General features: G+C 39.8%; 1 protein-coding gene across 5 annotated transcripts in view; it reads right to left on the bottom strand.

Annotated features, from left to right (window-relative positions):
- The window catches only part of LOC106870860 (dnaJ homolog subfamily C member 13), a 95,699-nt gene that overhangs the window by 40,044 nt on the left and 39,476 nt on the right, over positions 1–16,179 (bottom strand). For all 5 annotated transcript variants that reach the window (XM_089341581.1, XM_089341585.1, XM_089341586.1 and 2 more), the window contains exons 11-24: positions 15,675–15,772; positions 14,771–14,839; positions 13,525–13,607; positions 12,778–12,950; positions 11,474–11,573; positions 9,301–9,408; positions 8,910–9,065; positions 8,707–8,763; positions 7,581–7,702; positions 6,485–6,560; positions 4,461–4,556; positions 1,936–2,049; positions 1,572–1,697; positions 893–1,037 (exon numbers count right to left, since the gene is read on the bottom strand). In XM_089341581.1, the coding sequence (XP_089197707.1) occupies positions 893–1,037; positions 1,572–1,697; positions 1,936–2,049; positions 4,461–4,556; positions 6,485–6,560; positions 7,581–7,702; positions 8,707–8,763; positions 8,910–9,065; positions 9,301–9,408; positions 11,474–11,573; positions 12,778–12,950; positions 13,525–13,607; positions 14,771–14,839; positions 15,675–15,772 (1,523 nt within the window). The remainder of the gene's footprint in view (positions 1–892; positions 1,038–1,571; positions 1,698–1,935; positions 2,050–4,460; positions 4,557–6,484; positions 6,561–7,580; positions 7,703–8,706; positions 8,764–8,909; positions 9,066–9,300; positions 9,409–11,473; positions 11,574–12,777; positions 12,951–13,524; positions 13,608–14,770; positions 14,840–15,674; positions 15,773–16,179) is intronic.

Below are 16,179 nucleotides of genomic sequence, written 5' to 3'. Positions count from 1 at the left end.
AGTCAATACAATGAGACAGTAACACACACAATAATCATTATCATTTAATGTCTATTTTCCATGCTGGCATGGGTTGGACAGTTCGACATAAGCTGGCTAACCGAAGAGCTACACCAGGCTTCAATTGTCTGTTTTGGCAGGATTTCTATGGCTGGATGCTTTTCCTAACGCCAATCACCTTATAGAGTGGATGGAATGCTTTTTACATGGCATGAGCACCATATATATATGTGTGTGTGTGTGTGTGTGTGTATACTCTTTTACTTGTTTGTCATTTGACTGCGGCCATGCTGGAGCATCGCCTTTAGTTGAGTATATCGACCCCAGGACTTATTCATTGTAAGCCTAGTACTTATTCTATCGGTCTTTTTTGCCGAACCACTAAGTTATGGGGATGTAAACACACCAGCATCGATTGTCAATCAATGTTGGGGGGACAAACACAGACACACAAACATACACACGCACATACATATATATATATATATACATATATACGACAGGCTTCTTTCAGTTTCCGTCTACCAAATCCATTCATAAGGCTTTGGTCGGCCCGAGGCTATAGTAGAAAACACTTGCCCAAGGTGCCACGCAGTGGGACTGAACCCGGAACCATGTGGTTAGCAAGCAAGCTACTTACCACACATGATACAAAGACAGATAGGTAAACCAGGAGAGAACATTCGTGGCTTTCTCTTCATCGGTCAAGCTTCCAATCATCACTACAGTTTCGGCCTTTTACACTTGAGACTGTTCAAAATTGGTAGGCTCTCAAAATCTAAGCTAAGGGCATTAAATATTTGGAAGAATGATGAAGAAAATTGGTGTGTGCCAGTGTGCGCACACACACACAAACAGAAAGAAAGCAAAAAATAACAGAAGTGGGCCATACCAATTTTAATTTCATCACTTAGACAATTAAAAGGTACTTCAAATTCTTGGTGGTTCCATGCAATAACGTGATTCGACCCTAACTCTCGGTCAACATTGAACGCTCGCATTTCGTTCTCCAAAGCTTCCCGTAGCTCTTCTCGCGTCTGGTGAAAAAAAAGCAGAAATAAAAACAGTATGATAAAAAAATACAGAAATCACAAAAACAAGAAACTTGATAACCACTGTGTATCTAACAGTACATGATCTGATGAGTCCTTTCGTATTTTAAAACAGGTGAGAGCATAATTTGAAGGAAATCTGGCTGCTCTTTCTAGCAAGCTGAGAAACCAAATAGTGTCCTTCATTGAAAACATAAGTGGTAGCAGAGACGGCAATGCCTTACCCAAGGTCAAAGTTCACCATCATCATGATTTAACACCAAGAGAATTTACTGAGGCAGAGTTTCTGCAGCTGGAATGCCTTTGACGACTGGGGTTTATGTACCCCATAACTTCAGCAAAAGGAACCGACAGAATAAGAACCAGGCTTAAAATAAAAAGTATTGGAGTCGATTCATACGACTAAAACTTCTTCGAGGTGGTGCCCCAGCATGGTTACAGTCTAATGACTGAAATGAGTAAAACTATAAAAAAAAAAAAAGACTAAAACAACTATTAAAAAAAAACCCTTCTACATACCTTGTAGTTCCAAATTAAATTTGGTCTGGCATGATCATGGTTGAAATGATGGTAAAAGAGAAGCCAGTTTGCTTCACTTTTGATTCGTTGTCGACGCTTTCGTAATACAATCGGTTTTACATCATTCTGCAAAAAAATGAAAATAGAAATGTTAAAGAAACAAAAAAGAATTTGGGCTTTTTTTTTTTTTTCTTTTTACTGTAGCCATGCCTAATGTTATGTACTGGTATTTCTTTTGATTTTTGAGGAAGGATGAAGAGATAAGATGAACAAGGCAGATTCTCAACTCGTGGTTGCCAGCGTGGGTCCACACGAAGAAAAAAAAAAAAAAAAAAAAAAAAAAAGGTAAAAATTCCAAATTTACCTGTTTTTTACTTGATTCCAATCCCATCTGCGCTCGCCAATGTTGAAGAAAGTGGTCGATTTTTTTCTCAATCAACTGGAGTTGTGGATTTTTCTTGTGCCTGTTTTGCCGGTCCTAAGAAATTTAAAAACAAAGGGAAATTGACAGAATTAATTTTAAAAAGGTGGGGGCAAAAAAAAAAAACAAAGACTAAAAAAAATCAATTTGTTGACGTCATAAGAATTTGTAATTTTAGAGAACATGAAATTATTCGTTTGGGAATGTTTGATTTTGAAGCAGATAAGCTATAAATACAATCTGCAAATATTGAATCAAAACCCCTTTCGGAAAAAAAAAAAAGTCGAAAGCTGCTAAGGAGATTAGAACCCACATCTGTAAACAAAATAGATGTTCTACCATTGCACCAAAGCAATTCTTTGAATTTCTCTATTCATTTTAGAAATTTTATTCATAGATTATCTGATTCAAGACCAAACATTCCAAAAAAAAGGAATTAATTTATAATAATCCTTTCTACTTAAGGTACAAGGCTTGAAATTTGGTGGGAGGAAATTGGTTGATTATATCAACCCCAGTGTTTCACTGGTACTTAACTTATCGACCCCAAAAGCATTAAAAGCAAAGCCGACCTCAGCAGAATTTGAACTCAGGACGTAGAGACTCATGGAAGTATTTTTTCCGGCGCAGTAACAATTTTGCCAGTTTGCCACCATAAATTAATTTACAATAATCCTTTCTACAATAAGCACAAGGCCTGAAATTTGCGGGGGGAGGGGGTAGTCAATTACATTGACCTCCAGGGTAGTTATTTCATCAACCCCCGAAAGGAGGAATAGCAAAGTCGATCTAGGCAGAATTTGAACTCAGAATATTTGGTTCTGGAGCACAAATGATTCAGTCGGCTCACAAGGCCTGGAATTTCGGGAGAAAGAGCTAATCAGTTACATTGACCCCGAAAGGAAGGAAGAGAAACAAGGTCAACACTGGCAGAATTTGAACTAAGAACATTTAGATGAATGAAATACTGCTAAGCAATTTCCCTGGAGTGCAAACAATTCTGCCGGTCCACTGCCTTCATTTAAAACAGTGAGGGCTTAAGGTTTATTTCCACTCAACCTTAGTGAGACTTTGGTTTATTTCAATATAAGATTGTTGACATTGATGGACTGCTCACATATCTGTAACAGTGCAACCGTTATCCCCCCCCCCCACACACACAAAGAGGTAAGTATGATAGATCATAGACCCAAATTACAATAATATTCACATAGCTAAGACAACACAGCAGCTGTTACACACACACACACACACACAACGGGCATCCCAGATCCACTATGCAAACACTGTTCACATATATCCAGGACATTACAGCTGTTACCTACATACATACAAGCCCCACATTACAGTACTACTCACGTATCTGTGACAGCGCAGCTGCTACACACGGACACACTCACACAAAACCACCCTAGACCTCATTACAACATTGCTCATATATCTGGGACAGCATTGCTTCTACGTACAAAGACCATAGACCCACATCCCCAAAAAAAACCATGCGGTCCCAGCCATATGACAAACCTCACTCACCAAACACACTCCAACCATTGCTACCACAAATATTCTGTGTCTGCTCTTAGCCTCTCCAACCAAAACTACAACAGCTTCTTTGTATAGCACCTCTTGCTTTTCCTTTTCCTTTTATGGTATTTAATCAGAGAAGAAAGAACTGTGTCATGGAATTTACAAAGATTCCAAGAATGGTGGGTGGAACAAACCAAGACACAGGTCTCACAGCAGTAGAATGCAACACATCAGTGTGTTTACGTCCCTGTAACTTTGCAGTTCGGCAAAAGAGACCGATAGAATAAATACTAGGCTTACAAAGAATATGTCCTGGTGTCGATTTGCTCGACTAAAGGCAGTGCTCCAGCATGGCCGCAGTCAAAATGACTGAAAAGAGTAATCCCTTAAAATGTGGCTGCTGCTGGGTACAGTGGCACTCTGTCAGTTATGATGACAAGGGATCCAGTTGATCTGACGAACAGAACAGCCTGCTCATGAAATTAACATGCAAATGGCTGAGTACTCCACAGACATGTTTACCTTTAATGTAGTTCTCAAAGAGATTCAGTGCGACACAGAGCATGACAAGGCTGGCCCTTTTAAATTACAGGTACAACTCATTTTTGCCAGGTGAGTGGACTGGAGCAATGTGAAATAAAGTGTCTTGCTCAAGGATACGTGTCACCAGAAATTGAACTCATGACCTCACAATCGTGAGCCGAATAACCTAACCATTAAGCCATGCACCTTTACTGTTGGGTACAGTACATCAAGGAAAATTGTAGCAGGGTGCAGCTCGTTAAGGTATGTGCAATATATTCAGGTGTTGTTACAGTGGTTTGATAACGACAAAATTAGTTAATTAAATTCTTTATAATATTCCTAATTAGTTGAAACAAGGGTCATGTCTTTCACTAGGAATATGGTAAGGAAAGGGTTTAAGACGAAACAATTCTCACCTGAGCCAGCTTTACATTGTCTCTAACGTGTAGTTTGTCCTCTTCAATAGTTGGTACCTCGTCAGGTGAGTCCAGGTAGGACAGCAGACCACTTGGCTGGAAAACAAGGAGTGAAACAATGAACAAAAAAAAAAAAAAAAAAAGGCATGTCAGCAGCAAACAACAAAAATAACAAACTCAAAGAGGTAAAACTATCCCCAGTTTAAAACTATTGGTGACTGACCCCACCCCACTCCCAATGCTAGCTTGGGTAGATGCTGTGTTAGGTGACATTGAAGCCATCTAACCTATGGAAAGACATATATAATGATGCTGGTGATGGTGGTGCTAGTGGCACAGATAGTGGTGGCTGTGTTGGTGGTGCTGGTGGCGGCTGTGGTGGTGGCAGCTGTGGTGGTAGCGGTTGTGGTGGTGGTAATGATAGTAGCTGTGGTGGTGGTGGCTGTGGTGGTAGTGGCTGTGGTGGTAATGATAGTAGCTGTGGTGGTAGTGGCTGTGGTGGTAATGATAGTAGCTGTGGTGGTAATGGCTGTGGTGGTAATGATAGTAGCTGTGGTGGTAGTGGCTGTGGTGGTGATGATAGTAGCTGTGGTGGTAGTGGCTGTGGTGGTAATGATAGTAGCTGTGGTGGTAATGATAGTAGCTGTGGTGGTAATGGCTGTGGTGGTAATGATAGTAGCTGTGGTGGTAGTGGCTGTGGTGGTGATGATAGTAGCTGTGGTGGTAGTGGCTGTGGTGGTAATGATAGTAGCTGTGGTGGTAGTGGCTGTGGTGGTGATGATAGTAGCTGTGGTGGTAGTGGCTGTGGTGGTAATGATAGTAGCTGTGGTGGTAATGGCTGTGGTGGTAATGATAGTAGCTGTGGTGGTAGTGGCTGTGGTGGTGATGATAGTAGCTGTGGTGGTAGTGGCTGTGGTGGTAATGATAGTAGCTGTGGTGGTAGTGGCTGTGGTGGTAATGATAGTAGCTGTGGTGGTAATGATAGTAGCTGTGGTGGTAATGGCTGTGGTGGTAATGATAGTAGCTGTGGTGGTAGTGGCTGTGGTGGTGATGATAGTAGCTGTGGTGGTAGTGGCTGTGGTGGTAATGATAGTAGCTGTGGTGGTAGTGGCCCTGGTGGTGATGATAGTAGCTGTGGTGGTAGTGGCTGTGGTGGTGATGATAGTAGCTGTGGTGGTAGTGGCTGTGGTGGTAATGATAGTAGCTGTGGTGGTAATGATAGTAGCTGTGGTGGTAATGGCTGTGGTGGTAATGATAGTAGCTGTGGTGGTAGTGGCTGTGGTGGTGATGATAGTAGCTGTGGTGGTAGTGGCTGTGGTGGTAATGATAGTAGCTGTGGTGGTAATGATAGTAGCTGTGGTGGTAATGGCTGTGGTGGTAATGATAGTAGCTGTGGTGGTAGTGGCTGTGGTGGTGATGATAGTAGCTGTGGTGGTAGTGGCTGTGGTGGTAATGATAGTAGCTGTGGTGGTGATGATAGTAGCTGTGGTGGTAGTGGCTGTGGTGGTGATGATAGTAGCTGTGGTGGTAGTGGCTGTGGTGGTAATGATAGTAGCTGTGGTGGTAGTGGCTGTGGTGGTGATGCTGATGGTACTAATGGAAGACATGATGACGATGACAGATGGCGGTGCTGCTCCTGATTGTCGTGATAGTGATAATCATGATTGGTGGTGGTGGTGGTGGTGGTGTTCATGGTTGCGATGCTGCTGATGTTGCTGCTGCAGATTGTGGTGGTGGTGGTGCTGCTGCTGCTGCTCCTGGCCGTAATGACAATGGCAGTAGCACTGATGGTAATTGTGGTGATGATGAGTATTGATTTGACAGAGTTATCCGAATGCTAAAGGGTTAATACAGACTGCGGCAGAAAAACCTCCCATATTTCTACACATCAAGAATGGTGAAACTAGGAGGGTTTTTTTTTTTTTGCTACATCCTCTACTATATTCTCAAAGATGAAAAAGAAACAAAAAAAAAAAAATGGGTCAGCGTCAATATTATTGGCACCAGAAAATGTAACAAGTTACCATTATTCTCCCAAGTAGATGCATAGCTGTGGGGTGACCAGTCACCCAAAGTCCAACCAGATGGCGACTCAGTTGTCTGCAGAAGAGGAAAGAATTCAAATTAACTTCTTGATTCCACATTAATAAGTAATGTCAACAAAGCTAAATAGTAATGCATATATACATATATATATATATATATATATAATAATAATAATAATAATATTAGGGATAAAAATCCAAATTTACAGGTAAAAACTCATTCAATTTATTAAAGATTAAAATTAAATTAAGTTTCATCGATGAGTTCATGAACCTTCGTTCTTTTCCCTAAAACTATATATTTATATATATATATATATATATATATATATATATATATATATATATATATACACACACACTATAATAAATATATATATATGTGTGTATACAGATCACAACATGCACCCAGAAAACAGATCATAACATACACACTCAACTATATATACACACACACACGTACACACAAATCACAATATATTCACACACAGACTATAATATACAGAGGATACAATGCACACACACTGATCACAACATACACACACAACAGACTAATATATATATATATATATATATATACACACACACACACACACACACACACAAAGACTATAATACACAGACCATAATATACATACAGATCACAATATATACACACCAACCAATGTATACACACTAAACATCATACAGGGTGCACTACACAAACACAGGTCATACTGTACAGGGTTCAGAGTTCAACAGACCACTACCACCACAATATACTTTATACCACACACCTCAGACCAAACAACAGAGATCACACACACACACACACACAAGTCAGAGCAACAAGAACAGCAGCAGCAGTGACTGCAGACTCAACCTGCTGAAATTCCCATAGCAGCCAATTCTCCCTCAAATCACACCCAATCTTCTTGGAAAAGGAAAGGATGCATTAGCTGATGGAGAACTATATGAAAAAGCAGGGGTGGTAACATGTGGAATGCCTCTGATTAATCTGGGTTGATGTGAAGCTACACAACGTTGATGGCTAACCTCTCCGAGAGCGAAGGGGAAAGTAGAATGTTCCACTCACCTGTTAGTCAGCATGCGACTATCGGCACTTTGTGTAAACATGGCTGTGTGGAGATGTTTGGGTAAAGCACCTTCTCCAAGAGCCAAGTCTTGCATTTTGGCAGCAATTTCAGCATCACCTTCCTGAAACATGCACAACAGATATATTAGATGACTATGTTAATAAACACACACACATGAATATACACAAACACAAGTAAATACATATTCACACACACACAAGTAAACGTATTCACACATACATGCACACACACAAGCAAACATGTATTCACACACACAAAGACACATACATCCAAACACACACACACATGCAAATAAATATACACACAAGCATGCATACATTCATACACACACATGCATATATATATATACCCAAGCAGACATGCATATATTCACACGCAAGCAAACATTCACACACACACAAATACACATACATCCAAACACACATTCACACACAAATACATATACACGCAAGCATGCATACATTCATACACACATGCATATATTCACACACACATACACACAAGCACACATATATTCACACACACACACACACACGCAAATACATATACACACAAGCATGCATATGCATACACACACATGCATATTTACCCAGGCAGACATGCACATATTCACACTTTTTTTTTTCTGTCTTGCAAGTACTTGGTGACCCAGTCAGTGCAGGTGCCACTTAAAGAGTCTTGATGTTTAAGACACAAGTCTTTTATATATATATTATATATATATATACATACATATATATATAATCATCATCAATTAACAGCCATTTTCCATGCTTGGCATGAGTTGGACAGTTTCAGTCTGATAGGAACTGGCAAGCCAGAGAGCTGGACCAGGCTCCAATTATCTACGGCTGGATGCTCTTCCTAACACCAACCACATTACAGAGGGTACTGGGTGCTTTCTGCATGGCACCATCACCAGTCCTTCCTATGTGGCACCACTACCAGTACTTTTTACATGGCACCAACAGGGTCACCAAGAAACAAAAACCCCTTGAGCTGGGAGGGGAGCATTAACTAGGAGGGTTTTATAGAGAGAGTGAGTGATGAGTGATGTATTTTGAATTGTAAATAGAAAAAATCCATCAGAATGTATGTACTGACCTCAATAATGGCTTTCATCACCAGACCAGCACCTTTCACAATAGCCATAGAGGGATGCTGTATAAGAGATTAATAAAAGACAATGCTGAATAAAGAAGTGATAAGAGTCTTCTCTCTTTTACAAAAAAAAAAAAGAAGAGAAGAAAAAGGTAAAAAAAAAATGAAAAATAACCAGAAAAAAAAAAAGCTAAAAGTGTACAAACCTGAAATAATTTGAAGACAATTCTACCATTTGCAGCAACCATCTCCAGCATGGTGTCAAAGTGGGCCCCTTCTGTTGTTTCACTATAGGGAGCACACAGAGCAAATGTTAAAAAATCCAACATGGATGAAATCACCAAAGCACCTGTGGCATGTACCTGGAGAAGACAGGGACCAATCATAGACAGGTAGAATAAGAATTTGGACGAGAGGCAGTAAGGGTGGTAGTGGTGGTCAGGGGGGTTGTCAGGGTTTTCTGGAAGCAGGGGGCAGGAATGGGGATATTCAGAGGGAAGATAGACAGATAGACAGGAAGTCAAACAGATATAGAGAGGTCAAGACAAACAACAAGAGAAAGAGAGAGAGAGTGATAATGGTTCGTAGCTAACTCACCACGTGATAGTTGAACATCTCAAGAAGACTTTCAAGGAATTTTCTCGAAGACATTAGAGAGAATTTATTCATCTGTTCTTGTCGGATGTCGTAGTCATCATGCATTGGCTGGAATTGGCAGAGAAAGATAAAGATGGATTTTGCCATATATGTATGTAAGTGTGTATGTGCACATAATTATAAGATCCGAAGATGAAAGTAGGAAGTTTGTAATCTTCGAGCAGTCTGTCTTAGGTATGAAAAAAAAAAAAAAACAAGGTTTAGGAACAATAATAATTTATTGGCATTGAAGCTTGAAGTTTTTTTTCCCCATATTGAAGTTTGATAAGCTGAAAACATTTTTTTATGTAGTTCATGGTTAGCAACTAGGGTAGCTATTACATCCTCTGATGTAATAATTACTCAGTAAGAGGTATGCAGTTAGCTACTCATCAGGCTGAAGATACCTTAATTATATGAAGGTTACACTGTCGTTAAGGAATCTCAAGTTAACTTGTCAAAGATATAATTTGAAATAAATGTGTTTGTGTGTGTGTGTGTGTGTGTGTGTGTATGTACCCCCTCTCTCTCTTTCAGAGAGGCACAAGCACATACAGACATATACACACATGGCAGTAACTTCCGCCTACCAAATTCAACCACAAAACTTCGGTCGGCTTGGGGCTATAGTAAAAGACACTTGCCCAAAGTACCACGTGGTGGGACTGAACCCAAGACCATACATATGTGTATGTATATATATATATGCATCTATGTACGTATATATGCATATACTCATTTACTTTTGTTTTTACATGATTGAACGCAGCATCTCACAAAAATTGTAAGTAGTTTTCGTAAACTTATCCTCCGACGCTACTCTATCTCTTTCCTTTCTCCCCCCCCTCGTTCTTCCTCTGTACTACTACGTATCTCGCCTTACCCCTCTTGTTCTTCCTCTGTTACTACTACGTATCTCCTTTTCCCCCTCGTATTTCCTCTCTTTCTCTTTTCCTCTCGTTGCTCACCTATTCTTCTACTTCCTCCCTCTCTTTCTCCCTCTACCACTCTCTCTCTTCCCTTTACACCGGCATGGTCACATGCTTCCGGTCAATAATCCTTTCCTTCCTTGGCTTTCGCCAAGTAACGCACGCCACCACTTTGTCTCTCTCGGTTCCGTGCCTCATCGCGTTCATACACACATAATTTTTCTCGTCTGGCCGTAAAGCCTTTTCTGTTTGTTTTTTTTTTTTTTGTTTTTTGTCCGCCACTACATTCCTCCATGGCTAGATTTAATTTGCGTATACAAATTTAATCTGCGATCCATGGGACGAGCCGTTTTAACGATGCGTCCTGCCCGAAGCTCGTCGAAACGCCGGTGTTAAAACGTGGGTAGCTGATGAAGTAGAATGTTCTCTATGTGGCTCGTGTGTTCTCGTCTACGTTTGTTTGCAATGTCCTGTACCCAGATATGCACCTATACATACAGGTGGATGTCGGTATGCACATACCTGTACGTATATATGCATATACTCATTTACTTTTGTTTGTTTTTATATATATATATATATATATATATATATATATATATCATCATCATCATTTGTATATATGTATACACACACGCACGTGTTCATTTGTTCCCTTATAACACAAAATACAGTAAAGGATACGAAAAGTGTCAAAAGGAAAGAAATAGATTGTAATGAAATATGCAAGAAGCAAATTTTCAAAACCATTCCAGATACAAAACATATTGAATGAAATGTGAGCACAAGGTCAAGATGATTTCTGATAGCTTTTCCATTCTTTGCATTTTGACAAAAATACCTGCAATGATACTGGTGCCGAACTATAACAGACCTTGCTTTTCCTTTGTAGAGCATCAGTTTTGCTCTCCAAGATCTTAAATGATGCTAATGGTATCAACTGAAGCCAAATACACATTTAGTAGAGTTCATTCTTTGATAAACATTTGGATCAATCTCCATACTGAAAGAACTTCCTCCCAACTGTTACTAAAGCCTCTAAAATAATGTCCTGGGTCCCTCTTCCTTCATTTAACCAAACTACATAAAAAAAAAGGGGGCACAAACCACTCCTTTCTAATGCCTAAGATATTTACAATGCCACTAGTTAATTGATGACAAGATGTTGTGTTGAAGTGAGCTGGTGGTGAGTAGGTCTTGTTTACCTGCATCAATGCACACAGCATGTCGACAGCTGCATGGGTAACCGCATCATCATTACGCTTCAGTGCTTTCACAACCTTAATACCAACTCTCTCTCGCATTCTGGAAAAAAAAAAAATTAATTTCCACAATTGATAATTCATAAAATATGGGTTGCATTGTAAGCGTGTGTCAACAACTGCCTGTGTGTGTGTGTGTGTGTGTGTGTGTGAATGAGTCTGTCTGTCCATGAGAGATGTTACCTTAGTTCACCGGTAGTGAACAGCTGACACCGCAGTACATCTCCAGCGTTAGAAGCTGTGCAAAGGTAATAATAATAATAATGCCCTGATGCAGTGCCAGGCAGTGGCTCTCATGGCCTCTGATCTTAATCGATTGGAAGTGTTATCATGTACATTGTTTTGTCTTGGTATAAAAGATGGGCTACAGCAAATATTCTGCTCAATACCACAGATTTGCTTGTCAGTTGTTTGACCTTAACCAGTTGAGCATGTCCCTTGGTGGCTGACGATATGTGCATCTCTGATCACGAGCAGAAGTAGTGGGGGGAGCATCATGGCCATGTGTTGAGAGGAATTCTTTGGGGTTTGAATAATTCACCTCTGGAAACATGGGTGTTTCATTCAACATCCTTAAACAAACCTTATTCAGGGCCGTTTTGAGCGGGATGGGCTACTCGACCTGAAGAAATTCTAACTGGGCCCCACCTGTGAGGTCATGCGCTGTTTATCTTGATAAGAGATCACCATGTCGTGCACATATGGTTGTGATGCATGTACCTGGTGTACCCTTATCAGACGGGTAGTCATGATGGGTATAATGGGCTTCGTATATTTTACCCCAGTGTCACTTTGATGGCATGCACTGCTCTCTCACTCAATAATAATAATAATGCTGAAGTGAAAACCCAAATATATGGTACATGTGTTTAACTAGCAAAATATGACTATTCTCAAGTATGATGGCCTCTCCCATCAAAAATAACACAAGTGTTTAGCTTTTGCTGTAGAACCTACAGAAATGACTTGCTTTTAGTGATCAAATGGATATGTCATACATCAGCTCACTCTCTCCGTCAAATCAACATTATCTGGACAGGTGCACAGTGTACCACACGTCAGGTGCCAAAGTGATCTCGGAGCAACACCAGATGAATTATTTTGCTCAAGAACACAACACAGCGCTCGATCTAGGAACTGAAACCACACAACCTTTTGCGATTATGACTGTAACACCCTAACCACTAAGCCATGCACCCTAACAACAATAAGTGCGAAATGATAAATAAGGGCAATTGTGATCTTACTTGGTCAGACTAGTGAAGGCTTGAAAACCTGCTTTGGAAGCGACCAGTCGACGTAATGCCTGGAACTGTGCTTCTAAAGCTTCGGAGGTGATGTTATCTTGGTCACCCTCACGTTCAAGTAGACCTGATAGTGCAGCATTTATCAATTTCTCTTTGTTCTCAGCAAATAGGCCCTGGAGGAAGAAATTAGGGAACAAGAAAAAAAAAAAAAGATCAGGTTATGAATTTTATTTTAATTAATTAATTTATTTTATTGTTTTAAAGGGATAGGGGGTTGCGTAATAACTTTACGTTGAATAACAAACCAATGGGGGAACAGTTATGAGGTCGTTTGACCTACTGGAAATAACAGCCAAACTTCGATCAAACCACAATAGTCGGCTCAATTAATTTTGAAAATGAAGAATTTAGTAAAATAACATTGTTTCATTTTTGTAAAAAGTTGTAAATCACAACAAAAATTTTATCCAAAAAATAGTAAGTAAATGAGTGGAAATCAGGCTGATGAGTGTGTTAATTTAATAAGGCACTAAAATAGAATGACTCTCCCCAGACACAATAAAACCTCATTGTTATTAAATTGATATTTGGAACATACGTTAACATGAAATATTGATGGAAGGTTTAAATTTATATCACTTTAAAACATTGTGTCTCATATGTTGACACAGTCTCAGAGAGTTTAGTATCAAAGACAGCTAAATAATGAAGAAAAGATAATAGAAAAAAAATGCAGTGGTTACTGACATCTTGGGTGACGGCATGCATCAGACCACTGTAGGATGTGTTACAGTTGAATCTCTCTACAGCTTCGTGGTGACTCATTGTTGCTTAAAAACGAGAAATCAGAAGCAGATAAGTAGGGAAGTTTAGAACACAGGAGCCAGTCTAAGAAACTGCTTCTTGTGTTCTACGATAAACAAAGAAGTTAAGAACATAAGAACCAGTCTAAGAGATTGTCTGTAGTGTTCTAAGATACAATACAATAATACAAGATGAGGTGAAGAGTTCAAAAATTTGAATAAAGTTTCTTTATCAGTCTTGGTTTAGAAATAAGGATTTATAATTTGAAAGTAGTTCAGTACTAGGTTCAGTAAATTCAAGTTATAAACCCTCTCATGAATTTAGTTTGGTACAAGGTTCATGTAGAGGTGCGTTGGTTGCTTAATGGTGTACTTTGTAGTAAAGATTGTTTGCCAACCTAACATGGCAGTCCTGGTTTAGGACTAATGTTGCTGTAATTTAGTCCCAGGAGAGGTCATCTCCAGCTGGCTATACAACACGATCTGTGTTCTTATATTTTTGAGTGGGGGTGCTAGATTCCCTTGTTTGAAAATATAAGGACACAGATTGTGTCGTATAGCCAGCTGGAGATGATGTCTCCTGGTGCTAAATTACAGTAACATTCGTCCTAAACCAGGACTGCCATGTTTTGCCAAACAATCTTTTATACAATACTCTATCATTAATGATAATTATAATAAATTTCGTTCTATATTTAAAAGATGAGGAATTAGGATTTTCGAGCGAGATGGTTGCCAGTGCCCCTGGACTGGCTCTTGTGCAGGTGGCACATAAAATACACCATTTTGAGCGTGGCCGTTGCCAGTACCGCCTGACTAGCCTTCGTAGGATTTTCAAGCGAGATGGTTGCCAGTGCCCCTGGACTGGCTCTTGTGCGGGTGGCACATAAAATACACCATTTTGAGCGTGGCCGTTGCCAGTACCGCCTGACTGGCCTTCGTGTGGGTGACACGTAAAAGCACCCACTACACTCTCTGAGTGGTTGGCGTTAGGAAGGGCATCCAACTGTAGAAACTCTGCCAAATCAGATTGGAGCCTGGTGTTGCCATCCGGTTTCACCAGTCCTCAGTCAAATCGTCCAACCCATGCTAGCATGGAAAGCGGACGATGATGACGATATCTGTACTCATCTTGTGGATAAATATCCGTCAAATGTAAATAATGTAAATAATGTATTTATTAAACTTACGTGGAGGACTATGAATAAACCTCAAGTGCTGACTTTCCACTTCTTCATCAACTGGTACTGTGAAGGGACCTGGGAAAACAACAAATAGCCCCTAATTTAAAAATGCGGTTTAAGATAACCCAAAAATTTTTTTTTAAATTAAGGAAATTAAAAAGTGACAGGGATGGCAAAGACATAGCTGTGTGGTCAAGAAGTTGCTCCATAACAACATGGTTACAGGTTCAGTCCCATTGGGTGGCACCTTGGGCCAACCAAAGCCTTGTAACTGAATCTGGTGGACAGGAAACTGAAAATGTGTGTGCGTGCGTGTGTGTGTGTGTGTGTGTGTTTGGTGTGCTGCCTGTGTGATGCATTTTGTGTTGTGTTGCATGTATGGTGCATTTTGTGTTGTATGTTGTGTTGCATGAGGTACATTGTGTTGTATGTGTGGTACATGTGTTGCATGTATGATGCATTTTATGTTGTATTGCATGTGGGTGCATTTTGTGTTGTGTTGCATTGTATGGTGCATTTTGTGTTGTGCTTCATGTGCAGTGCATGTTGTGTTGCATGTGTGGTGCATGTCATTTTGTGCTGTGTTGTATGTGTCTCCTTGTTTTGACACTGAGTGAGAGCCACAAATGGTTGCCATGGAAGCAAGGTCATTCATTTCTATATTCTGCTAAAATATATCTGGCCATCAGGGAATAGTACTTTGCTTGGAAACAAGTGAGGGTTGTAGACAGGAAAGGCATGTAGCCGTAAAAAAAAAAAAAACCTGTCTCAATAAACTCTGATGCAGCTCACGGAAACATGGAAAAGTGGACATTAAAATGATGATGAATCAGTGAAAATTTGTGTTATGACCAAATAATAATGAAAAATTTATGTAGAAAAAACAAAGCAAAACAAAAAAATATGTTACCCAATCGGTATCCTCTTTTAGTTTGACTCATCTTCACACAAACATCTCGGTTGCCGGATGCACGGACACCATCTAACAATGATGCTAATAAGGCATCCCTGTGAATTGAGAAGAGGGAAAGCAATTTAATTAATTAGTTTAAAATCAACTCAGAAAAGACTTAACTAAACTAATAAATTATATCCGTCACATGTTCAGATCATCTTACATTTTTATAATTTTGGTTTTGTTTAACTGGTTTGTGAGAATGGTCATTGTAATGTCCAGTGGGGTGAAGTGGGTTGTTTTGTGGCCTTTGAAGTAAATTATGGGGTTTTATGGACAGAACAAAATCTCAGGCAAGAATGGCCACATTGCATTGTTTGCACATTGTTGCGATTGTTTGTTTACGCTGGTCAAATATGCTGCATGTGGGCAGCTTCAAAGTCACTGTATATGGATAAACTCCAAATGCACTACATGTGGGCAGCTCCAAAGGTGCTACATGTGGGAGCTGCTCCTATTT

The sequence above is a fragment of the Octopus bimaculoides genome, chromosome 25 (assembly GCF_046866305.1).
Source record: "Octopus bimaculoides isolate indiv1 chromosome 25, ASM4686630v1, whole genome shotgun sequence".
Lineage (NCBI taxonomy): Eukaryota > Metazoa > Mollusca > Cephalopoda > Octopoda > Octopodidae > Octopus > Octopus bimaculoides.
Note: the sequence above shows the minus strand (reverse complement) of the source record. Positions and strands in the feature narration are given on the sequence as shown.